Genomic DNA, 26,241 nt, shown 5'->3' on the forward strand with positions numbered 1-26,241 from the left:
TTTAGTTTCAACCCATTTTATTTCAAATAGTAACAGAAGTGCCAGAATCTCTCAAAGTGGCTAATAATCAACATTAAGAAACGCACAATACAATTCAGAAAAAAAGTAAGACAGACACTAAATAGAAACAATATTATGGTGAAATAACATATTTTTACATTGCACTGAATGTTTCAGCTGGAACAGCTAACTCGGAGGAACAGTGACCACTCCGGAGGAGGGTCTGCAAATTTACGCTTTTCTGCCTCTTCTTGAACTGTGAAAGGGTTTTTCAGTATCTCATGCAGCATCTGGACTTCAGTAAAGTCATCGTCTTCTGCTCGCTCAATAGCAACCTGTGCCATCCAGTTACGAAGAATGTAGCGTGGACTGAATTTCAGTATCCGTTCCTTCCGTACTTCCTCAGTTAAGCCTGTGAATGATTATAAATGGTATTCAGTGGTCAGTTATTGGAAACAAAGCAGAACAGTAAATATTTTGATGGGTCAAACAATAAGAACACATTATTTGTTGTCTGGCAGATTACATATTCCATACATCATATTCAGCATAAATGTAATGAGATGGAATGTGTCATCTCAACGTACCTAGTATATAACTCTTTAAAACATGTATTTACATTGCAATATGTGGGTCATTTTCATGTCTGTAATCGATTACTTCTTCCTATTGAGGGGTTCCTCTACAGTACAGGTATCATTAAGGAAAAATAACGTAAATCTATGTTTGAAAACATTTCTGCCATCTGTCAGACATTTTGTTTCTATGGATTAGTAATCAAAGAATTTAGTAGCTATGTCTTATACTCTGTTCTGTGCCAAAAATAGATTCATCAGAGGAAAGTATAGATTAGTTTTCCTTCTACTGTTGAATTTTTGAACTCAGAGGTGTAAATGGCAAATTTCATCAGTTAATAAATGTTGTGAGCCTGCTGTTCCTAGAGGTTAAACCAATGCCTACAAATCTTAACCCAAAACCTAATTCTGACTACTTCCTTTTGCATATTTGTGCCATACAGGGTGACAACTTTTGATGAAAGAAAATCATTAATATTTTCTTTGCTGGTGCATTTTTTACTTGGCCCAAAATAAAAAATGCATCATCCTTAATAAGAAATTCCTGATTTAAATGAAATGGTTGATCAACATAAATCAAGAAGCCCATGATAGTACACTGTGAAAAACCCACTGTAATTCATGGTATTACACTACAAAATATCCATTGTCATTTTTTCACATGAAGAGGATATAACAATTGTGAACCAATTGTTTAGAAAGCCAACTGCAATTTTCTGAAACTTGTTCCTTAAAAAGAAAATAAACCAAGTATGTGCTGAGCCATGCATTCCATAAAAATATAATTCCTTCAATAGAATGTTTTCACTGAAACAAATGATGAATTTAATAAGTCATAGCAGATTCTAACTGGTGATATTCTATCATTTAAAAATTTTATTGTATTCATCAAATGTATAAACTATTGTCTCAGTTTAGTGATCATTTAAAATCCAAATTGTAATTGGCTTAGTATCCCACTATTGCGCAGATAAGTGACAAACAGGCACTGTCTCAAATATTCTCAAAATTATGTAAAGAGAGGGGCTGACCACTAGTTACTGATATCTGTAGAGCCATCTTTTTAATAGGCATGCCAATTTTTAAACTTCGCAGCAAAAAACTGAGTTACTTTTTTGTGTCCAATTGAAAATATCATCAACCCAATGTGAAATTATACTTTAAAATGGCTTCATAATTTTATTTATTACAGACGGGAATGTGTAAGAAATTTCAACTTCAATCAATTTCCTTTGTATTGTTTCTCTGGTTTACTGTTTTGCCTTCTCTTTTGAACCACTTGCATCATGTTTTCCACCTACTTTTAAATAGTACCTGTCTAATGCTTTCATATTTGATGCAACACTAAATACAAAATTTACTTCCTTTTCAAATGGTAAGTATTAAAAACATCTGCCACAAATGAAAAATGTCTTATCATATTTCTCTAGTATCTCCACTGGGCATCAATATATAAAATACGTCCTTGATCTGTGGCCACCTCAGCCAATATTAGTTCAGCTGCAGCATGTCATAAGCTGCTTCAGATTTTATGTATGTTTGCATCTCAGAGTGATATAAGTGTGCCTATCTCAATGGACCCCCCCCCCCCCCCCCCCCAAATGAACCATGGACCTTGCCGTTAGTGGGGAGGCTTGCGTGCCTCAACGATACAGATAGCCGTACCATAGGTGCAACCACAACGGAGGTGTATCTGTTGAGAGGCCAGACAAACGTGTGGTTCCTCAAGAGGGGCAGCAGCCTTTTCAGTAGTTGCAGGGGCAACAGTCTGGATGATAGAATGATCTGGCATTGTAACACTAACCAAAACGGCCTTGCTGTGCTGTTTACTACGAACGGCTGAAAGCAAGGCGAAACTACAGCCATAATTTTTCCTGAGGGCATGCAGCTTTACTGTATGGTTAAATGATGATAGTGTCCTCTTGGGTAAAATATTCCGGAGGTAAAATAGTCCCCCATTCGGATCTCTGGCCGGGGACTACTCAGGAGGACGTCGTTATCAGGAGAAAGAAAACTGGCTTTCTACGGATCGGAGTGTGGAATGTCAGATCCATTAATCGGGCAGGTAGGTTAGAAAACTTAAAAAGGGAAATGGATAGGTTGAAGTCAGATATAGTGGGAATTAGTGAAATTCGGTGGCAGGAGGAACAAGACTTTTGGTCAGGTGAATACAGGGTTATAAATACAAAATCAAATAGGGGTAATGCAGGAGTAGCTTTAACAATTAATTAAAAAATAGGAGTGCGGGTAAGCTACTACAAACAGCATAGTGAACAGATTATTGTGGCCAAGATAGACACGAAGCCCATGCCTACTACAGTAGTACAAGTTTATATGCCAACTAGATCTGCGGATGATGAAGACATTGATGAAATGTATGATGAGATAAAAGAAATTATTCACATAGTGAAGGGAGATGAAAATTTAACAGTCATGAGTGACTGAAATTCGAGAGTAGGAAAAGGGAGAGAAGGAAACATAGTAGGTGAATATGGATTGGGGATAAGAAATGAAAAGAGGAAGCCGCCTGGTAGAATTTTGCACAGAGCATAAATTAATCGTAGCTAACACTTGGTTCAAAAATCATGAAAGAAGGTTGTATACATGGAAGAACCATAGACATACTAAAAGGTATCAGATAGATTATATAATGGTAAGACAGAGATTTAGGAAGAGGGGCAGATGTGGACTCTCACCATAATCTATTGGTTATGAACTGTAGATTAAAACTGAAGATACTGCAAAAAGGTGGAAATTTAAGGAGATGGGACATTGATAAACTGACTAAACCAGAGGTTGTACAAGAGTTTCAGGGAGAGCATAAGGGAACAATTAACAGGAATGGGGGAAAGAAATACAGTAGAAGAAGAATGGGTAGCTCTGAGGGATGAAGTAGTGAAGGCAGCAGACGATCAAGTAGGTAAAAAGACGAGGGCTGGTAGAAATCCTTGGGTAACAGAAGAAATATTGAATTTAATTGATGACAGGAGAAAATACAAAAAAGCTGTAAATGAAGCAGGCAAAAAGGAATACAAACATCTCAAAAATGAAATCGACAGGAAGTGCAAAACTGCTAAGCAGGGATGGCTAGAGGACAAATGTAAGGATGTAGAGGCACATATCACTAGGGGTAAGATGGATACTGCCTACAGGAAAATTAAAGAGACCTTTGGAGAAAAGAGAACCACTCGTATGAATATCAAGAGCTCAGATGGAAACCCAGTTCTAAGCAAAGAAGGGAAAGCAGAAAGGTGGAAGGAGGATATAGAGGGTCTAAACAAGGGCGATGTACTTGAGGAAAATATTATGGAAACGGAAGAGTAAGTAGATGAAGATGAAATGGGAGATATGATACTGCATGACGAGTTTGACAGAGCACTGAAAGACCTGAGTCGAAACAAGGCCCCGGGAGTAGACAACATTCCATTAGAACTATTGACAGCCTTGGGAGAGCCAGTCATGACAAAACTCTACCATCTGGTGAGCAAGATGTACGAGACAGGCGAAATACCCACAGACTTCAAGAAGAATATAATAATTCCAATCCCAAAGAAAGCAGGTGTTGACAGATGTGAAAATTACCGAACTATCAGTTTAATAAGTCACAGCTGCAAAAAAACTAACGCGAATTCTTTACAGACCAATGGAAAAACTGGTAGAAGCCGGCCTCAGGGGAGCTCAGTTTGGATTCCGTAGAAATGTTGGAACACGTGAGGCAATACTGACCTTACACCTTATCTTAGAAGCCAAACCTACATTTCTAGCATTTGTAGACTAAGAGAAAGCTTTTGACAATGATGACTGGAATACTCTCTTTCAAATTCTGAAGGTGGCAGGGGTAAAATACAGGGAGCGAAAGGCTATTTACAATTTGCACAGAAACCAGATGGCAGTTATAAGAGTTGAGGGGCATGAAAGGGAAGCAGTGGTTAGGAAGGAAGTGAGACAGGGTTGTAGCCTCTCCCCGATGTTATTCAATCTGTATATTGAGCAAGCAGTAAAGGAAACAAAAGAAAAATTCAGAGTAGGCATTAAAATCCATGGAGAAGAAATAAAAACTTTGAGGTTCGCCGATAACATCGTAATTCTGTCAGAGACAGCAAAGGACTTGGAAGAGCAGTTGAACGGAATGGACAGTGACTTGAAAGGAGGATATAAGATGAACATCAACAAAAGCAAAATGAGGATCATAGAATGTAGTCGAATTAAGTCGGGTGATGCTGAGGGAATTAGATTAGGAAATGAGACACTTAAAGTAGTAAAGGAGTTTTGCTATTTGGGGAGCAAAATAACTGATGATGGTTGAAGTAGAGAGGATATAAAATGTAGACTGGCAGTGGCAAAGAAAGTGTTTCTGAAAAAGAGGAATTTTTTAACATTGAGTATAGATTTAAGTGTCAGGAAGTCATTTCTGAAAGTATTTGTATGAAGTGTAGACACGTATGGAAGTGAAACATGGACGATAAATAGTTTGGACAAGAAGAGAATAGAACCTTTCGAAATGAGGTGCTACAGAAGAATGCTGAAGATTAGATGGGTAGATCACGTAACTAATGAGGAGGTATTGAATAGGATTGGGGAGAAGAGAAGTTTGTGGCACAACTTGACTAGAAGAAGGGATCGGTTGGTAGGACGTGTTTTGAGGCATCAAGGGATCACAAATTTAGCATTGGAGGGCAGCGTGGAGGGTAAAAATTGTAGAGGGAGATCAAGAGATGAATACACTAAGCATATTCAGAAGGATGTAGGTTGCAGTAAGTACTGGGAGATGAAGAAGCTTGCACAGGATAGAGTAGCATGGAGAGCTGCATCAAACCAGTCTCAGGACGAAGACCACAACAACAACAACATATTTATTGTATTGTCTGTGCTTTTAATTTCAGGGAACATGATTATTTTTACAATTTTTCTTAATTTGCTGCAATACTATTTGTAATATGTAAATTTCCTTGATCACCATCTGCACAGACTATTTTGTAGACATTTCAGTTTCATTCTGAAGATAGTATGATATCAGTAGTAATTCAAGATTTATTTGAGGTTTCCTAATTGCACTGAATTATCTGGAGGGAGAGGACTATTTTCTAAAATGGCTGCAAATATGTTAAATTTAGAGCTGGCATTGGACTCACGGTAAATTCTTCCTACTCGACACTTTAAGCTCTCTTTATATACTGTTTTATCCTTAATGTTCTCATGAAGTGTTTTTGAAAAATAATATAAGCACAATATAACATGGACTTTTTCTGGAAGAAAAGGAGTCAGAGGAAGCCAGATGATTTTGGGCCAATATGGCATGTTTCCGCTAGCTGCCCACCTTACCTGCTAAACAATACAACATATTGTAGCAACATAGTAGGCACTGTGAATGCAATGTGCAGCCTGCACTGTGAGAAAGGGGTGGGGCTTGTTCCCATTGTATCTCTCCTCTCTCTGCAGCAGCCCATAACTAGGTGCCAATCGCACATGCATGTTTCCAGCATCCAATGCAAAAAGCCAAGTTGTATTATACATATAGCACATGCAAGTAAATTACGGAATCAAGCTAACTGTGCATATATGCCAATTTAACTTGGTAGCAATATAATGTAATTGGATAAATAAGAAAGCTATCCACCAAGTGGCAGCAAGAGAACACATATATAAAAAGAGATTTTATGTATGCAAGCTTTCGGAGCCAAAGGCTCCTTCTTCTGGAAGAAGTGTTGAAGGGGAGGGAGACGGGTTAAGGATAAGGACTGAAGCGGTTTAAGAAAATGGGTAGAGTTTGGAAACATAACAAAGACCCCAGGTCAGGGGAGACTTACTGGATGGAATGAGAAGGAAAGGCTGACTTTTGGGGACTGCACCAGATGAGACTTGAAAACCTGAGAGCTTAAAATGTAAGATATGGTAATATGCAAGACAGAGATTACTGCTAAAAAACTATGCACGGGTTAATAACAGTGAAAAGCGAAGTGCATTGTATGTAATAGAGATGTGAGGGGGACAGCGAAAAATACACAGGTCAAAAAATGAAAAATGCAGAAAACTAAAATAGAATGAAGAAAGGATTAGTTACCGTGAAGAAACGCTGATACGGAAGAAATTAACGTAAATTAATGCCAGGTTGGTGGCAAGACCCAAGGACATGTTGTAATTCTACTTTTCACCTGCTGATTTCTGAGAAACTGATGTCTGGGGAAAGAATCCGGATGGCGCGTATGGTGAAACAGGCACCAAGGTGACGACTGTCATGTTGTAGAGTGTGCTCAGCAACAGGATATTGTGTGTTCCCAGTATATGCCCAGTCATCCTAACTGATGATAACTTGGTGAATGGGCACAGGCAAGGGTGTATACCGGTGACACACAATATCTTGTAGCAAACCACGCTCCACAACATGACAGTTGTGACCTCAGTGCCTGTTTTGCTATACATGCCATCTGGCTTCTTCCTCCATACACCAGTTTCTCACAACTCCACAAGTGGTAACTAGCACAACAACATGTCCTTGGTTCTTGCCTCCAACCTGGCCATAACTTACTTCAATTTCTTCTGTCTCAGCATTTCTTCACAGTAACTACTCCTTTCTTCACTCCATTTTAGTTTTCCACAACTTTCATTTTCTAACCTGTCTATTGTTCACCGTCCCCCTCTCATCTCTATTACATGCAATGCACTTAGGTTTTCACACTTATTAACTTGTGAATGATGTTTCAGCAGTAATCTCTGTCTTGCATATTACCGTGTCTTTCACCCTTAAACTCTCGGGGTTTCAAATCTTGTGCAGTATAGTCCCCAACAATCAGTCTTTCCTTTTCAACCTGTCCAGTAAGTCTCTCCTGACCCAGGGTTCTGGGTGACTTTTCTGAACTCTACCCCTTAAACACTCCAGTCCTTTTCCTTCGCCCCTCTTCCTTTCCCTTCAACACTTCTGCCAGAAGAAGGAGCCTCTGGCTCCAAATGCCTGCATAAGTAAAACCTTTTTTTTTTACATGTGTGTTTTCCTGCCACTGCTCTGTGAGTACATTTTTAATCTATCCAATTACATCATATTATCAAAAATTGTTTATTTTCATTGCTATAGCTTGGTAGCAGGAACGACAGAAGAGAAAGTCTGCTTGAGCTATGCAATAAATTTCAGCTGGTAACAGCAGATATATTGTTCAAGAATCACAAGAGGAGGCGGCACACTTGGAAAGGAACTGGAAACACAAGATGATACAAGCTGGATTACATCGTGGTGAGACAGATTCTGTAAACAGACAATGGATTGCAAGGCATATCCGAGGGCAAATATAGGCTCAGATCACAGTTTAATAATGATGGAGAGTAGACTGAAATTTAAGATATCATCAGGAAAAATCAATGTGTAAAGAATTGGGATATGGAAGAACAGAGGAATGATGATGAGATTTTAACATTCTATGAGACTACAGATACCGGACAATGGATACTAGAGTAAGTAGTTTATCAGTGTCTTTTTTAAAAACCACATCTGAAATGCTCCAATTCTCTTTCCCAGTGTAATCACAACCCATGATTCACTGCCATACAGTTCTGCGCTGCAAAAAGACATTCTCAGGAATTCCTTCTACAAAATAAGGCCAATGCTCGATACAAGGCTTCTTTTAGGAAGGACTGCCCTGTTGTTCTATATTAGTCTGTTTCTAAGTGTCCTCCTTGCTTCATCTGTTGTGTGTTATTTTGCTTCCAAGGTATCAGAGATCCTTCACGTTGTGGATTTCATGGTTCCCAATTGTGATACCAAGCTTATCACTATTCTCATTTCTACTACTCCTATTTATTTTCTTCTTTCTTTGCTTTATTGTCAGTCCAAAATCTGTGCTCATTAACAGTCCACTCACAGTGAATATTGTTGATATCCTTCTGCCTTGAATTCGATTCACTCCTAAGCCTGTCTTTAATTTGTATCATTCTTCTTCACTGTCCAGATTGAAGAGTGGAGGAGAGAAACTGAATCTTTGTCTTACAACTTCTTTAAATCAGGGACTTCTCTGTTGTTCTTTCATTCTTATTGATCTCACTTGGTTCTTGTAAATATTGTATCCTATGTCTTTCCCTGTAGCTTATACCTATTTTTTCTGAGAATTTCAAACATTCGCACCATTTTACACTGTCAAACACTTTTCCTAGGTCAAGAAATCCTACAAATCTCTCTTGATTTTTCTGAACTTTTGCCGCTGTTATATCAAGGGCAACATAAGAAACTGCTTCCCTGTTTATTTATATTTTGTATAACGAAAACCAATACAAGTACACAACATTTGTGGATAAATACGCATACACATGATGTTATAGAACCTTACAGTTTGTCGTAAATGTCAATTATTGTTCCTTCATACACCCAAGAGGACAGTCAGCAACAGCGCAGTGGATTAATTTCAAGTTCATAGAAATGGACAATCTTTGTCTCTCCCTGATGCTTGTATCTTTCCTAAAGCCAAATTTACTGTTATTAAACATACCTTCAAGCCCTGTTTCCACTCTGTTGTATGTTATTCTTGCCAGCAGTTGTTAAGCTGACTGTGCAATATTTCCCACATTAATTTGCCTTTAATATCTTTGTGACTGTATAAACAACACTTCCGAAACTTTCATGGTGTACCTCCATTCTCCTACATTCTACATACTAACTTGAATAATCTTTGGTTTCCACTTCCACTACTGATTTTAAGAATTATGAAGAAATTTCATCTATGTCTTCTCCTTGTTTGACAATAACTCTTCCAAAGCTTTTTCAAACTGTGACTCTGATGCTGGATGCCCTACAACATCCACATCAATGCCTATTTCTTCTTCAGTCACATTAGCAGACATTTGGTCCCCTTAGAGGTCCTCAATGTACTCTTTTCCACCCACTTCTTTGTTTAACAGTTGAATTCCTTATAAAATAATAATGTTGTTGCCCTTACACTGTGAAGAGCAATGACAGAGGCTGGATTGGCAAATATAGATACGAACTAATTTTGGATAACAAAAGAAATACTTCACCTGATTGACAAAAGAAGATAATGCAATTGTATTTGTGGAAAGAAAGGAATGTAGCAATGTAAGTTCCTTAAGAAAGAATTAAATAAGAGGTGCAAGGGACTTTAAGTAAGAAAAAAAGGAGAAAAAGCTAAGACCGTTTGAGGACTGAACCCTGAGCCTTTGAATTTATAGTCTAACATTTACCACTGACAAATATTCAAATACTTCACTTTTTAGCTTGCTAATATTCTGACAGCGGACGGGTAATGGAAGTATAAACAAAAATAAGTATACAATAATGTATGGGGGAAATGATACACAAATACATGCACTAGGGACAGGATTTATAATAAACAACAAATTGTTACCTTTTATTAGGAAATTTGAGGCAGTGAATGAAAGGATATCTCACATTACGATTCAATGCAAATATAAGACTTTAAATGTTATAAATTGCCATGCTCCAACAGAGGATAAAGAGGACAATATTAAAGAAGAATTTTACAACAAATTGGAACAGGTATATGATACATTCTCGAAAAATTCAATTAAAATAATTCTAGGAGATTTCAATGCCAAGTTAGGATATGAAAATCATTATAAACCTACAATTGGACCTCATAGTCTACATCAGCAGAGTAATGAAAACGGAACAAAACTTATTAGCTTTGCCACTTCCAAAAACATGTTGATCAAAAGTACATATTTTGCACATAAAGATATACATAAACAAACATGGGCTTCAAGAGATGGCATCACAAAAAGTCAAATTGATCATATATTAATCGAAAAACAACATCATAAATGCATACATGATATCAGAAGTCAAAGGGGAGCAGACTGTGATTCGGATCACTTTCTTGTAAAAGCCAAGTTCAAGATCTCACTCTCAAGACATAAATGGTCTAAATTAAATGGTGTTCCTAGGTTTAATACAATGAAACTGAAAAACCCAAACATTCTCAACCAGTACATTAGAGAATTAGAAACACACAAACCTGAAGTGGAAAGTAAAATTAACAATGATGATACTAATCAAGCCTGGAACGCTCTGAAAGAAAATATCACACGAGCAACTACCTCAGTTTTGGGACATTTTACTACAACTAAGAACCCCTGGTTTGATGCCGAGTGCTCGAACGCTATCGAAGATAGAAAATTAGCAAGGGAAAAATTCCTACAAAAACCAATAACACAAAACAAACTTATTTTTGAAGAGAAACAGAAACTTGCCAGGAAACTCATTAGGAAAAAGAAAAGGGATTTTATGAATTACAAATTAAAAAGAGCTGAGAATGACCGTACCACAGACTCCAGAGGATTTTTCAAGAGCATAAATATGTTTAAAAGTGGGAATATAAAAAATTATGGACAGTTCATAACAGACCCAGATGGCTCCTTGCTAACAGAAAGAAGTGACATTGCTAACAGATGGAAGGAATATTTTAATGAGTTACTAAATGCTCCAACTATAAGCGTCTCTCAGGAAGATGACAATGAATATCTTACTGCTGACCCATCGGACGAAGAGCCCAGCTTAGCAGAAATTAAAGAAAGCATCAAGAAGCTGAAGAGACATAAAGCTCCTGGAAGTGATGGTATAGACACAGATATATGGAAGCTCAGTAAATTTCCTTTTGTAAACTGCTTACACAAAATCATCACCAACATCTGGAAGCAGGAACAGGTCCCACATGATTGGAAAGAAGTAGTTGTGTGCCCTATATACAAGAAGGGGGACCCAACAAATTGTTCAAACTACAGAGGAATTGCGTTACTAAACACAACATATAAAATTCTGACAAATATACTGTTAGCAAGGATAAGCCCTTACGTTGAAGACTCCCTAGATGATGCCCAATGTGGATTTAGACCTAACAGATCGACTATTGACAATATATATGTCCTAAGGATGTTGGGTGAAAAGAAATATGAATTCAATCAAAATGTACATATGCTTTTCATTGATTTTAAAAAAGCTTTTGACAGTATCAACAGGGAATATTTATGGAAGTGCATGAGGCAGATTGGCATCCCTAACAAATTGATAAATTTAATAAAATCTTGCACTTTAAACTCAAAATACAAAATAAAAGTAGCTAGCAAACTTTCTGAAGACTTTGAGGTTAAAACTGGAGTCAAACAAGGGGATTCACTCTCACCAGTTCTTTTTAACATAGTAATCAATAGAATAATCCAAAAAGTAAAGCTACTACAAATTGGAGCACAACTGGAAAGCAAAATTAACATTGTAGCATACGCTGATGACATTGCATTATTATCTGACAGTGAGAATGATTTGAAGCTTCTTACTGCACAATTAATTAAAGCCACAAATGGCACAGGCCTCCAGCTGAATACAGACAAAACAATGTACTTTATCTTATCCCACTATCCATCAAATAATAATGTACTGCAAATTAATAACACAGCTTTCACAAAGACAAATGAATTTAATTACCTTGGTACAATAGTAACCTCTGACAACTCCATAAAAATTGAAATAGAATCACGAATTCAGAAGGCTAACAAATGCTACTATAGTCTCTTGACAGTTTTCAAAAGCAAGTTAATTTCTAGGAACACCAAACTACAAGTATACAAATCATTGATTATACCAGTACTCACCTATGGATCTGAAACCTGGACTCTCACAAAAAAAGAGGAAAACAGATTAAGAGTATTTGAACGAAAAATTTTGAGAAAAATATTTGGACCCATAAGAGATAGGATCAGTGATGAATGGAGATTGCTAAATAACAATGAAATTTACAAATTATATAAAGACTCCGATATAGTGGCCAAAATTAAAGCCAAAAGACTGAAATGGATAGGGCATGTCATCAGAGCACCACCAAACAGGACCATCAAGAAAGTGACTGAAGAGATTCCCACCGGAAGACGACCTCTTGGACGCCCACGCATGAGATACTTGGACAATATTCAAGACGATCTCAGAAAACTAGGACATGACAGACAGTGGCAAATTACTTGTAAAGACAGAGCAAAGTGGTTCAACATTGTCCATTCTGCAGCAAAAAGCCTTCATGGATTGTAATGCTTAATAATAATAATAATAATAATATTCTGACAGCATGCACAGATTCCACTTTTCCACTTATTCTTGTGTGATAAATCAGAGATTCTTTCAACACTGTCAGAAACCCAGAGAAGAAGAAGCTGGAAGATTTCTATTCCCCCCCCCCCCCCCAATCACCCCTCAAAAAAAAAATTCCCTACTCATTTGGATAACAAGATGATCAGCATTCAGTCATGCTGAAAACAGAAGAAGAGCAAAGGAGTATAGCTCATTTCTGGCAGCAGAAGGAGTGGAGAATTAATGAAAGAATGGGACAAGTATACAAAGAGTCATGTCCATTTTGAGGGTCAAGGCATGATAGAAGCAATTCAAGGACATTGGCCAATGTAGAATCAATGAATGCCACACCACATTACTGATATCATTGTAAAGCAGATGGATGTCCTTATTATGGAAGACTGAAGAATGCCAGTGGCCGTCTCTGTCCCAGAGGCTGGACGGAGCATTGGAAATGCAATGGACATTTGGTGCTCTCCATACATTTGTGACATTCATCGATGAGTTTTACATTCCCCATTCTCCTTCCACTGTAAGAAAACACACTATATCTCTTTACTGTTCTTATGAAGACTCTACTTCTCCATTTTGAGCACTACTGAGTGTAGTGGATAATTGACACTTACACATGCTCACTCCAACATCTATGGGAGCACACCCACATCCTCCAGCAGCAAGTCTGTGGCCTCAGCACTCTTATATGAACTAACACATCTGTAGGCAATAATGCGGTGTCATTGACCATCAACACTGATGTTCCAGCCGATGCCCACTGCAAGAACACTGCCTGTCCTCACAGCATCAAAGAGTGCCAATTGGAAAAAGGAAATAGCTACATGCCTTGAGAGTTGTGAGTTGCCACTGTCACACCTTGATAAGTGGCCACATGTGACAAGGGCCACCATCATGAGAAAGACCTACTTCTGCCCTTCAGTGGACAGTTGTGCTCTTTATCAGTCTTTGTTATTTACATTGTGTTACATGGCATCAATGGTCATGTGTTTACAGTAACTGATGTCAACAGTCAAGAGTTCATTCTTCTACAGAATTGCAATTTCACACAGCTAGTGTTTAGATCTCGAGGCATTGAATTGCATACATAATTCCACATGTAAACATTCAGCCACAGTCATGGAGAATGAGAAAGACAAATGTATTTTATTTCAAATAAAGTGTTTTGTGTTTTAATTAATCATTTTACTGACTGTTCTTTTGTACCACCTGTACATTGGATAGCAGATCATGAAAAGTGACATTATGATCATTTTACACTGGCACATTTCTTTTCGAATTATTCTAATATTTTATCCCAGTCTCTCTAACACTATATTTTATGTCTTTAGCTGGGCCTTTTTAGTCCCATCACTATCAGATATCTGTTACAATCCTTAAACATCTGTTCAAAGTTTTGTGTTATCTGTTTAAGTTTAACATTTGTTTTCATGACACCTAAGATCCTATAACTCCTGGCCTGCAAACCTCCCACAGATTTTACCCACAAAGAGAGCTCCTGTGCTGCAGTGTTTCAATCTTCTTAGCATAATCTACAGTCCCATGTTACCTTAATGAGTGCCCTTTTCATCCCCATGGCATTTGGCTCAATGTAACGACAATGCAGAACCTCTGGAAAAAAACACTTGACAGTTTCACAAATATACAGTAACACTCTACACTAATATCTATATTTGTAACTCATGACTGATCAGTTTTATACAACCCCAACATTTAGACAGTATCCATAGGAAAACACACTTAAGAAAATTATTTAATTACAAGGAGAGAGAATGGCTGGTCAGTATTTACCCTCAGGATGCAAAATTCAATAGCTATTAATACATAACCTTAAAAGTGAAAACTGTCAGACCAATTAGTTCATTCATCAAGAGGGGGCAAAGAAGGATTGGAGGGAGAGATCAGGAATGGTGAAAAGCTGGTGGCAGGTCTCTCAGATCCTAGGATGACAGGCACCATCCTGTTACGAGGACAAGGGAAACAAAGATTTCTCCTCATCTGCACTACTGCTGGGTCCCTCCTTTATAAGCTTCACAAATCTATTTCTCTTACCTTACTGAGGAAGGAACTAACATTTCTAAAGGCCAGAAAAGTTTCTGGTTTTCAATCTTAAATGCATCTTTTGGCAATGTATGAATTTGGCCTCGTGATGATCAGAAACGACCAGTTATTTTCTCTCTCTGCACTTCAACACGTAGATAAAATTAAATAGACAATATTAGGGTGATATGCTAATTTTTACCATGGGTAGAATTAACTCTACAAATATTTCTGTGAATGTCAGAAGAAATATGCACTTTTTACAATGTTTCACCTTACACGAGTCAATACTAGCATGTCCAATAAAGTAAATTACACTTAAATTATATTCACGAAAGGATCAAATGTTTAAAAGTAACTCCTTATCTAACATTATTCAAATATTTATAATGACAACATTAAATTTGGTTGCATGGGTTTAGTGTGATAAACCAATACACTTTATACAACAGCTCATAAATTATTACAAACTCAAGATCAGTTATATTGTTACAGTATACAAAACAAACAGACATAGCTAACTGGAAGCTTAAAGACTTACCCTTTTCTTTCTTCACTCTATTCCTATAGAGTTCAATAAAGTCTTCAAATAATCTGTGCCCAGACAATTTTTCTAAAGACCAGAGGGTGTCTAGTTTAGATTTGTCTGTAATATCAGTCAGATCAATTTCACCAAACTGCCTAAATGTCATTGTAAAATCAGCTCTTGTTTCTGCCATTATCTGAAGCAAGAGTGTGATTAGCTCATCATCTGAGTCTTCAGGCTGTTGTAAACCCAACTTTCTCACAAATGCTTGTCTGAAATCAGAAGCGCCCATATAATTTTGAGTTAAAACTCACATATTACACAAAGGAGCCCATTTTGGAAAGAAAAATGTTACAATATTGAATGAATAAAACCTCACCTCCTTTTCTGAGTGGAATAAGATGAAAGGCTATTCATAACATCCAATATCTGGCTCCTCTCATCATCGTTTAAGAGAGGAGACAAAGCATGGGCAAGCTTTTCGAGGTTCCATCTGACAATCTAAAATGCAAGCACCAGTTAAATATAGTATTGTCAGTGATGCTTGGTGACAGGTAAGGGCATAGACATAAATATTTCCAAAAAATTGTGATGAATTTGCCACATTATTGTTGATCACATAAAATCTTGGAACTTAGAAGTCGTAGAACTTTTTTAAAAAAAAGTGATTATTGATGAGATATACTAGTGTTTCCACTAAGACCTATGGTATTTAGCCTTCACTTCTATCATTGTCTTAACCAGTTATACTAGCAAAAAATTTCATTTTGCAGTCAGTATACAGCCTTATATGAATTACAGCTCTAGCTACATTTTAAACATAATTTATCTTAAATCATTTAGATTTGTTCTTTTACTTTTTTATGGTTATGCACTTCAATCAGTAAAAATGGAATGCTTTTAGAATCATTTTGTTGTCCATCTGTCTGTCTGTTCAACTGCGAAGAACTCTTTTTCTCAGGAACGGTTCTAGGTTCAAGTTGAAATTTACATCAAATACTGAGGTCTATGGTCCCTTGGCGGTGTACATAATTTAAGCTTCTAGGACAATGCAATCAAAAGACAGGGTCATATATGTTATATATTTTGATACTCATGAACTCTTATCAAAACCTTTACATGAACTACATACATACATGTCAGTCCTGGTTGTCCAGCACAAAAGCACATGCCTGGAAACTGAGAGGTTGTGGGATTGAATCTCAGTGAGACCATGGATTTCTTAGTCTGTGTTTTAACTACACTTCACCTCTCAACAATTTGAGGAGTTGCCAGAAACAACAAGTGGTTGGAATTCCACGTTAGACTGAAGATCCTCTTTCCCGTGTTGGATAACTGAGGTAAGACTTGCACCAAATAATTAAGGCACACTAAATTATTATTATTATTTACATATACAATTAAGTTTGTACAGAATGCTCAGAACGTGAGACCTATTCACACTTGCCCCCCCCCCCCCCCTGCATTCTCTACTGCTGTTACCCTTTCCTTGGGGCATTGTAATAGTAAGATATATGGCTTGCACTTGAAAGGAGTGAGATTCAAGTCCCCATTGGGCTGTCCAAATTTAGGTTTCCTGCAGTTTCCCTAAAGCAAGTAAGATGAATGCTAGTCCAGTTCCTCTGAAAAGGACAGAGCTGATTTCTTCCCCATTCTTGTTCAATTCAAGACTACATTTGTTTCTAATGACTTAGTCATTGATGAAATGTTAAAACACTAATTTTCCTTGTTTCCTCCTATCTATCTGCTTAACTCCTTGACTACCTCTCTAGCTTTTGTTTTTATGATAGTATTTATTTAATATACATTTTCCAGCATATTTCATCTCTTGTGCCTCAACACACATTTTAGCTAATAATTAATGTTTCTTCATTAGTGAACTGCTTATCATTTTTTAATTATAACAAAGTTAAAAATTCTGCTATTACATTCCACTTTTACTCCTCATTTATGCCATGGGAGGTGATCATTTTATCTACCATTTTTCCATTTTTTTTTCTTGCTGCCAATCTGCTTCTATTAACTGATACCATAACATGAAGCTCTACACCAGATCAATTAAACTAGGAGCAGATACAAGAGGTAAAATGGAACTTATTGTAGAATGATACAACTTTGGATTAATTGGGGACTCTGTGTACTCATCTGACTCAGGTTCCCGGCTTTCTCCTCCATATATCAGTCACTGCACACAACAAAATATTTTCAGCCTTATGTTGTTACATTCTTTGTTTATGAGTATTCTATAGAGAGATGTCAGTAGACCACTATCAACGACACCCTGTTACATTGTGTGGTTATGAGAATGTAACCTTTTCTCTCCTTTATCCCAGACACTACTGACTCTTTTCCCCTTATGTATATATACTCTGAATGCCGGATTTGTGGGAACACATTAGAAAATAAGTTTTTCTCGATATATCAGATATGCATGCATACATACATACATACATACATACATACATACATACAGGAAATGGCTACCTGAGTATCAGAGTACGTGTGTTACGCATATTGATGTTTCATAGTTTAGAGATACTCCAGTTAGCTCTCCCTAAGCTTGGTGGTAAACTACATGCCACAACTGGAGAAAGGTGTACATCAACCACATTAATGACAGATGAGATCATTCATCCTTGCAAGTCAGAAACAGAAAAATGTTTATTTAGTGTCACTCAACTGCAAAAGGTTTCGTTATAGGGTCCAAGAATTAGTTTCATTTATTAGCAACAATAATGCCCACACAGTACTTGGAACAAAAAGCTGGGTGAAACCAGAAGTGAAGAGCAACAAATTTTATGCTGGGTGCTAATGGTGGTGTATTCATTGCTATAACGAACTCCTAATTGATGCTTTTATAAATTACTTGCCTCATGATCTATACTGGCAGAACATTTCACAGAAAATTGGATAATACTGAGAGTACATTTTCTAATGATGCTACTGCATCAGGAAGAAATTTCAACTTGCTAACAATAGATTGTGAGAGAAAGACAATTAAACTGGGTGGCAGAGACAAGGATTCATGTGAGATTACTCTGAAAGTGTTTTCTGGAAACAATGCTGAGTAGTTAGTTACAGAACTGACTCATGAGGACATCATCTCAGATCACCTAGTAAGTAACAGCCCTGAACTTTCATTGAAATAAGCGATTTTTGAACAGAAACTCAACTTAAATCACTCTACAGAGGAAAAGCAACTCGATCAGATGACACTCCTGTATTATCCTATACAGATTAACAGTCCCATACTTGCCAAACTAGATCCATAAGAATGTAAAATATGAACTCCTTTTTTTTATTGTAATAGTACAAACTACTACAACAAACAACTACTGCATGAAAGAGCTAGCTACCCTTCTAGTTGCACTCTGTAGGTTATCAAAAGAACAAAGCATTCCAAGTGGTTGGAAAACAGTACATGTCATTTCCATGTTCAATAAGGGCAATCAGACACATGTATGTAACTATAGGTTTTATTGACATGTGCAACTATAGATCAAATTTTATGCTTGTGTATCATGACCCATTCCGAGAATGAGAATTACCTCTGTAGAAGGCAACATAAGTTCTGCCAACAGTGGTCTTGTGAAGCTCTGATTACACTGTTCATCCATGAGACCAAGAAGGCAGAATATAACAGCTCCCAGGTTGGTGCCATGTTCCTTGACTTCAATAAACCATCTGATAAATACCTACATTCTGCATAGTTGCATAGCGAACCAAATCAAAGCTTATGAAATAACACACTAACTTTGTAATTACATTTGGTATTTCTGGCAAATAGATCTCAACATGTTGTAACACGGGGTGATATCATAAGATGTAAAAATTACTTTGAGTGAATCCAAAAAGGAGTATTATAAGGTTGTTACCATTCATGTAAATGATGTGTTGGATAATTCCGAAAACTCTGTGAAAGCATTCTCAGATGATGATGTTTTGTACACTGAAGTCACAATGCCAGATAACTGTAGCAATATGCAGGGACATTTGTTTGGTGTAAGGACTGCCAATTGACCCTCAACATAAATAAATGTAACATACAGAACATTATTGACCAATTACACATTTGATGATCAATTACTGGAAACACTAAGAACCATAAAATATTGAGGAGTATACATTCAGAGTGAGCTAAAATGGTACAAACACACAAAATCAGATGTAGCAAAAGCAGATGCAAGACTAAGATTCAAAAGATGAATCACAAGGAAATTTAAACAAGTAGCTTACAAATTCCTCACTCCACTGATTCTTGAGACTTTCTAGTTAGATGGAACCATTAATTAAAGATAGGATTAATAGCGGATGTAGAGAGAATCCAAAGAACAGTACATTTCATCATAGCTTCATTTAGTAAGAATGAAAGCATTATGGACATGTTCATCAAACTCTAAGGGAAGACACTGTGCGTCATGGAGAGGGAGCAGATTAAAAGAAAATTATTACTTCCTCCCACCTACATTTTGAAAAATGACCACAGAGGGAAAATCAGAGTAATACGAGCTCATACAGAACATTACTGACTGTTGTTCTGCCTGTACATCATTCCTGGAAGTAATAGGAATGATGGACATGATAGTGGTACCAAATCTACCCTCAGAATCTGAAGTTTATTGTCTCATGATGTACATACATAAACCATTGATTTAAAGCACAGGAGACTCATCAATATAGAAAATGTATCAGTGATACATACAATGTATCAAACAAAGAACAAAAGCAATCTTAATTTACAAAAATTGTTACAAATTTGTTTCATTACCCTACAAAGCAATCTTCATCATCATTTAAAAGTTCCACGAGTGAATAACAACATTTTTGCACTAGGATGATGTGTAATCTCATCTTCATGAAACATAGTTCCATACAGTGAAAATTTTTAATTTATTATAAATTTTCATAGCCATGTAATGAGGAGTTTGGAAGTAGAGTTTTATTCTCTGAGATGGCAACATGAAGTTCTCTTTGTTTCTTGTGTCATGCATATGTTGTAATTAGTTTTCTATACTTAATTATGAACTGATATGGATAAAGACAAACATTTCATAACTGTAAATACATGGAATAGTTTTAATCCTTGAATAAAGATCAGCATGACTCTCTAGGCTTAATATTACACAAATTTCTAATGATAGTTTTTTGATTTACACTACTTGCATTCCCTCAAAATATTATTCTGTATCTTACAATGGCTTCAAAACAGTTGTTGTAAAGACCTTTCCTAGTGTCAATGTCACCTGCATAAGACAATATTGTGATTATGAATGCTAGACTGTTTAGCTCATTTACCAAGTAGCTTATATGCGAAGACCAGAATAATTTTTTTCTAAAAATATTCCCAAGAATTTGATAGATTCTGACTTTTATGGGTGATTTGCAAGTCACCTGATTTTCACTGTTTAGTTTTAAACTGTGTGAGGTGGTTTTGTTTTCATGTTTACTTTTAATTCACTTACATCAAACCAGTGTTTTCAATTAACTATATGGGGTGCCAATAACTCTTTGAGGAATTTGTCCTGTGGTCTCACTTTCAATCAGCACAGATGTATCATCTGCACATAAAAGTGAGTGCAATATTCTGTGTAGCAGTAAATCATTTACTAAAATAAAAACAGGATTGGGCCTAAGATGAAGCTACTTGACTGCAAAAATTTTAAAAAGCTGAACACTGTTATGATTTATTTCAAAAGAAGTTCTTTTTTGTTTTTTAACTCAATTTTAGTTGGTACAGTTTCTGTTGCAGGAAAAATGGGAAATGATTTGTAGGCAATGGGCAAATCGGGAAGTATTTTAGTGGTTTTATTGATTTGTGTTTTTGGACCATATTTTGAATTATGTTATATTTTTAGGTTTTTGCTACACGAGATTTGGTTGCTACTGTCGTTTTTTCTGATAGCTAAATTAGTTGTTAAGATGTGTTTATTTAGTTTTTGGACTTGGTTATGAATGTATTGATATGTGTTTAGTGGGTATTGTGGACTTCATTTTAACTCTATAGGTAAATTGAAGTTAAAGACACCAGATGTATATTCTTATTTCTATATTATTCAGTTGCTTTGAAATTTTGTTTTAATGTGGTCAGTCAGCATTGTTGTGTTCATTTCAGGTACATGGCTGAAGTGAATTTAAGACATCATTATTTGTGGATTTTCCTCCCAGTAGAAATCACTGTTTCATGGTTAGTTGGTAACTTGAAATTTATTTTAGCTATATAAGTTAACTGAAGATAATGATAAAATTTTGCAGTGTTCTTTTAGAGGATTCACGTACCATGAGGTTAATGGAATTTTGTTTCATTTTTGGATTTTGACGTATGTGAAGGGGGAGCAGGAAATGGTAATTTGTTCCTGCTACCCTCAAATTCCTGGCAGGTGTCCCATCAGTTACTAATTAGTTTTAGATTATTTAATATATGGTTTTAGGGTGAAATTTCTGTTGCCATGTTTCATTACGGTTGCAAAAACAACTTCATGGTTGCCATATTGGTATTATATGAGTTGTCTGTATATGCCATTTCAATGATACTGCATGTCAAAATCAATGCCCAGTATACTTCAGAATTTACAGTAATCAAACTGGAGGAAGATAGTGTGCAGAGGCACTAAATTACTGCTTCCAGTTCCTGCACTAAAAAAAGGAATGTGAGGCACACATTATTTATGATGGTCAATGGAGGAACTTGTGACTTAGAACTGCTCAGAAGTAAAATTCTACAAATGTACATTTCAATGTCATTTTGTCATGAAGTGTCTGGTGAGATGGCTTTGACTCATTTACTGATTTAATGTAAGAACAAAACTTCTTAATATTCTTTGTCAGATCACATATATACAGAATTTTACTTTCAAATTAGTTGAACACTTTGTGCATGGCTCTCCTTATGGGAATTTTGACTCTGTATAGTTTTTGTTAGTCTGTGAGGCTTTGGCTACATTTAAATATGCACTGAAGCTCTCTTTAGTTTCACAGCAACTTTCTAATACGACTGTCAAACCACCACAGGTCGTCCTTGTCCCTCACTTCACATGCTACTACCTGTCCAGGCACTTATGATTGGCACCAAATTCTGAGTCTTGGAAGACAACAGGCAGACAATTAGTTAGCTCCAGCACCACGCAATGTCTGAGATCAAATGATACTGCTAGGTGTTATGTAGCCACAATACATATGACACCACTCTTGGCTCTGTATGTTTTGTGCAATCTGAGTTACAAATATGAAATTCTGGTGACATCTCTCTTGGTGGCATATAGGAAGCAATCAAGTTTATTCCCTTCATTTCTAACAAGTAGCACTAAAAATTAGCTAATACATATTTTAGTGCGTGTTGTAAGTATTCAGTGCACTGTCCACTACACACAACCACCTCAGAAACTGGCATTCAATTATGGCATCACAGACTCTTTTAACTTAGTTGTCATCAGCACAGTTTTCATGATGAATACTTCTTCTTTTCTCCTTTAGCTTAATAAATTCAAAAGTTAGTTGACTCTCTGAATTTCATATCAATTATATTCAGAAATTAAATTTGGTATACTGAAGTAATTCACTGAGAAATTAAGTTATGTATACAACTAGTTCAGAATATTTTTATTTTTTCTGAATTACACTGCTTGACAAACAAATGTTAAACAGACCTATTAAATCTTCCAAATACTGCTACACTTTGGATATGTATGACAAATCAACAAAAATGCTTGTGCAGGTAATATGTGTCAAGATATGTTAGCACAAATTAACAAATATGGCTGATCCACTTACTTCGAGCTGTTTACAAAGAGCATATCTCTTCTCATCATCTGATGAATTTGGCACAAAGAGTGGATCATAAGTTTCTACAAAACCAAAGGGACCATAGTCAATGGTAATTCCAAGCAGGCTCATGTTATCTGTGTTCAGTACACCATGAGCAAATCCCACAGTATCCCAATGTATTGCCAGGTCCATTGACTTATATGCTATATCACTAAACATTTGAACATATTTATTCTTGTCATCCTTCAAGTCAGGGAAATATTCCTGAAAGAAAATCTTAATGTGTTACTGTGTTTTTACCACAGCCTATCACTTGGTCACTTCCCAAGCACTGTGTTTAAACAGTTATTATAAAAAATTGTCACCTGAATGATGTAATCTACTAAAACTTTAAGAGTTGCCAATTCACCATTCTCTGTCAAAATTTCCAGGGAACCAAACCGGAACCAAGAAGGTGCTAGCCTGAGCACTACAGCTGCTCTCTCTGCTTTAGGATAACCCTTGTAAAACTGATCCCTTACAACAGGATCTTCACTAACAACTAAGGCGGCAGCCCTAGAAGTTGGAATCCCTGAAAATATTTTCATGAAAACAGGAACTGATTGCAGATAATTTCTTTAAAGATTGATCATGATTTGGAAATCTGTCTGTCTAAAAATACAGCCTATTATTCATATAAACAATTAAGTTCTTAATGTTTTGTATGATGCAGTGACCACTACCTAAATAATACATGGCTTCAGAGCATAGAAACTCTCTGACTGACGAACGAAGCACTGCTCGTCCATCACCAAACCGCGAGTATGGTGTCCTTCCTGAGCCTTTTAGTTGTAATTCCCAATGTTGTCCTTTGCTGAAAAGTGTAATGAATCAATCAACCACCACCCATGCAACAGATAGTATCTATGCTTGATATGCTGCTCACCTGTTAACGTATTCTCCAAGCGATACTGCTCTTCCATCTCCTAGTTGGTAAGCCCAAAGTCCAAACTGGTACCCGCCGTATCTGTGAGCTAACGGTGTTGAACTATCCAACACTTTATTCCCAGCTATAAACTGAATAAATTCCTCTGTGTCACTTATTTCCGGATCCATGTCAAGAATGTCTGTTAGTGCATCTCGCGAGATCGACACAAGCCTTAGCTTTGTTTTTAATGGCACCGGTGACACTTCTGAAAACACAGCATTTTCTACATTCCCACGGACATAGTTTTCTTTTATTTCATCAATGGGCAACTGTTTCAGTTTGCTACAAGAAAACTGCCATTCACTTAGGCTTCTTTTCAGCCTGGGACAAGTATCACGCCCGATTATATCCATCACTAAGTGCGTGTAATTCTTCGGCCACTTATCACAAATGTCACAGGTTATCGAAGTGGCAACAACACACAAAATCGTCGAACACAAAAGAATCTTCATTAATTACAAATGGGATACATCATGTAAATTGAAAAACTTCATTACAGGCGCCACACCTATTTTCATGAGTGGCTGTATTTTGAATGTCAACTGCTGCCATAACAATTAACTGCTTCAATATTTTCCACTTACAGTTAAGCGACTATAATAAATTTATAGTGAAAATTATAAAACAACACACTAAATATCGATTAATCGATAAATACGACAGTTGATAGTTTTCGCGATGTATGTGTCACAGTCTAACATAACAGTCGCGACACTTCGCCTCGATTTTGTTGCCTACAGCGCCAGCAGCGCCCCAAGCGGCTGGTAGGTTGAACTGTGAGTTCGGCGCGATCGTGAAAGCGAATAGTGATTATTTATTTTGATTTATACAATGGTTTTTACCATCGGGAGCGTTTGTAGCGGAATAAATTGAAGCAACAACAGGAAGAAGACACCACAGCTGTCCTTTTTTAGGTTTCCTAAGGATCCTGAGAGGTATATACCATCATGTTACTAAACTGTATCGTCAGGATTCACTTGCAAACTATATGTGTATAAATGATAAATGTTTCGTTTTAGGAGCAGAAAATAGCTAGTTAATAACAAACGAGAAGACCTTATGAAGAAAGACTCAGTTTACCTGTACAATAATATTGGGTTTTGTCCACTACATTTCGAACAAAACCAGCAACGCAGACAATAACAAACTCGTGTGGAATGCAGTACCCACACTGTTTGACATTCCAAATAAGCCACCTCAACTGACGATGAAAAGGAAACTGCCACAAAGATTCGACAGTCAATCTAAGGCTGTAAAACAGTCCTATGACACAGAAGCAGCCAGTTCAACTCTCCATGTATCAGTGCCAGATTCGTGTGAACATCAACACAGACCTGCTTTGACGATGAAGTGGTTAGATTAAGTGCAGCTGTTCGTGTCTTACAAAAGCGTGTGAAGTGTCAGAATGTGCAGATCGAGCGAAACTATTACGGGACAAGGAAAGTGCCTACAGACAGATTGTTTGAAAATTATTAAAATATGTGGTTTTTCGTGAAATGTAACGTAATCAGCTCATTTTAATGTTTTCAGCATATTTCTCCCACTATTTGGCAGTTGCTTGTCCACTTAGAATAATATAAAGGTGAAGGTCGTACTTGCGGCAACAGGTGGCAATGACAAACACAGTAGGCCTACAGAACGATAAACGAGCTGTCGATCGCTTTTGCATGTAGAGGTACATGTCTGTGCTTCTCACATGTGAATCTGTGTTTTTATATTCTTTTGATATCGACGTGGTAAGCTGCAATTTTGTCCAATGTCACAAGTGTTTCTTCACGAATGTGTTGTAGCTTGCCACTCTATTCATGGTTTTTGTCCATACTTGCGCTTATTTTAGAATCACTTTTAGAAACATATATGCCTTCTGATACTACACAAACTCTTGGAGGCAAGAAAATAACTCGAATAATTCGGAAATTACGTAAGAAATGGATGCAAACAAACATATTTACGACGCGTCTGACGTTCACCTTACCTGCCACTTGGAGCGCTAGTGTCGCTCCATCTGTCAAACGGCAACACCTTTTACAGCAGTGAGAGTCGCGACTGTTATGTTAGACTGTGGTATGTGTGTTCAGTTATTATTCATCGATACAGCGCTCCGCAATATCGATGTTTGTGAAACAAGTAAAACAACCAAGCCGGCGCACTTGCAATTGCAAGAGAAGTTAGTTTCATTGGCAATGAGCTCGCTGATAACTGATGGATTTCCTATAAAGGAGAATCAGAAGTAAGTATTTGCTGAAGATAGTAAAATGCTGGCATAATCAGTACATATGACAGAGAA

General features: G+C 36.8%; 1 protein-coding gene across 1 annotated transcript; it reads right to left on the minus strand.

Moving 5' to 3' along the window:
- On the minus strand, positions 1-24,587 carry LOC124545344 (protein adenylyltransferase SelO-like). Its single transcript, XM_047124242.1, has 7 exons — positions 23,913-24,587; positions 23,710-23,840; positions 23,353-23,558; positions 22,994-23,251; positions 15,606-15,727; positions 15,242-15,498; positions 1-412 (listed from the first exon to the last, which is right to left on the minus strand). Exons 1-7 carry the CDS (start codon positions 24,404-24,406, stop codon positions 174-176), a joined length of 1,707 nt encoding a protein of 568 aa, XP_046980198.1. The 5' UTR covers positions 24,407-24,587; the 3' UTR covers positions 1-173.
- Positions 24,588-26,241: the final 1,654 nt, after the last annotated feature.

This window comes from Schistocerca americana, chromosome 8 (assembly GCF_021461395.2).
Source record: "Schistocerca americana isolate TAMUIC-IGC-003095 chromosome 8, iqSchAmer2.1, whole genome shotgun sequence".
Classification (NCBI taxonomy): Eukaryota; Metazoa; Arthropoda; class Insecta; order Orthoptera; family Acrididae; genus Schistocerca; species Schistocerca americana.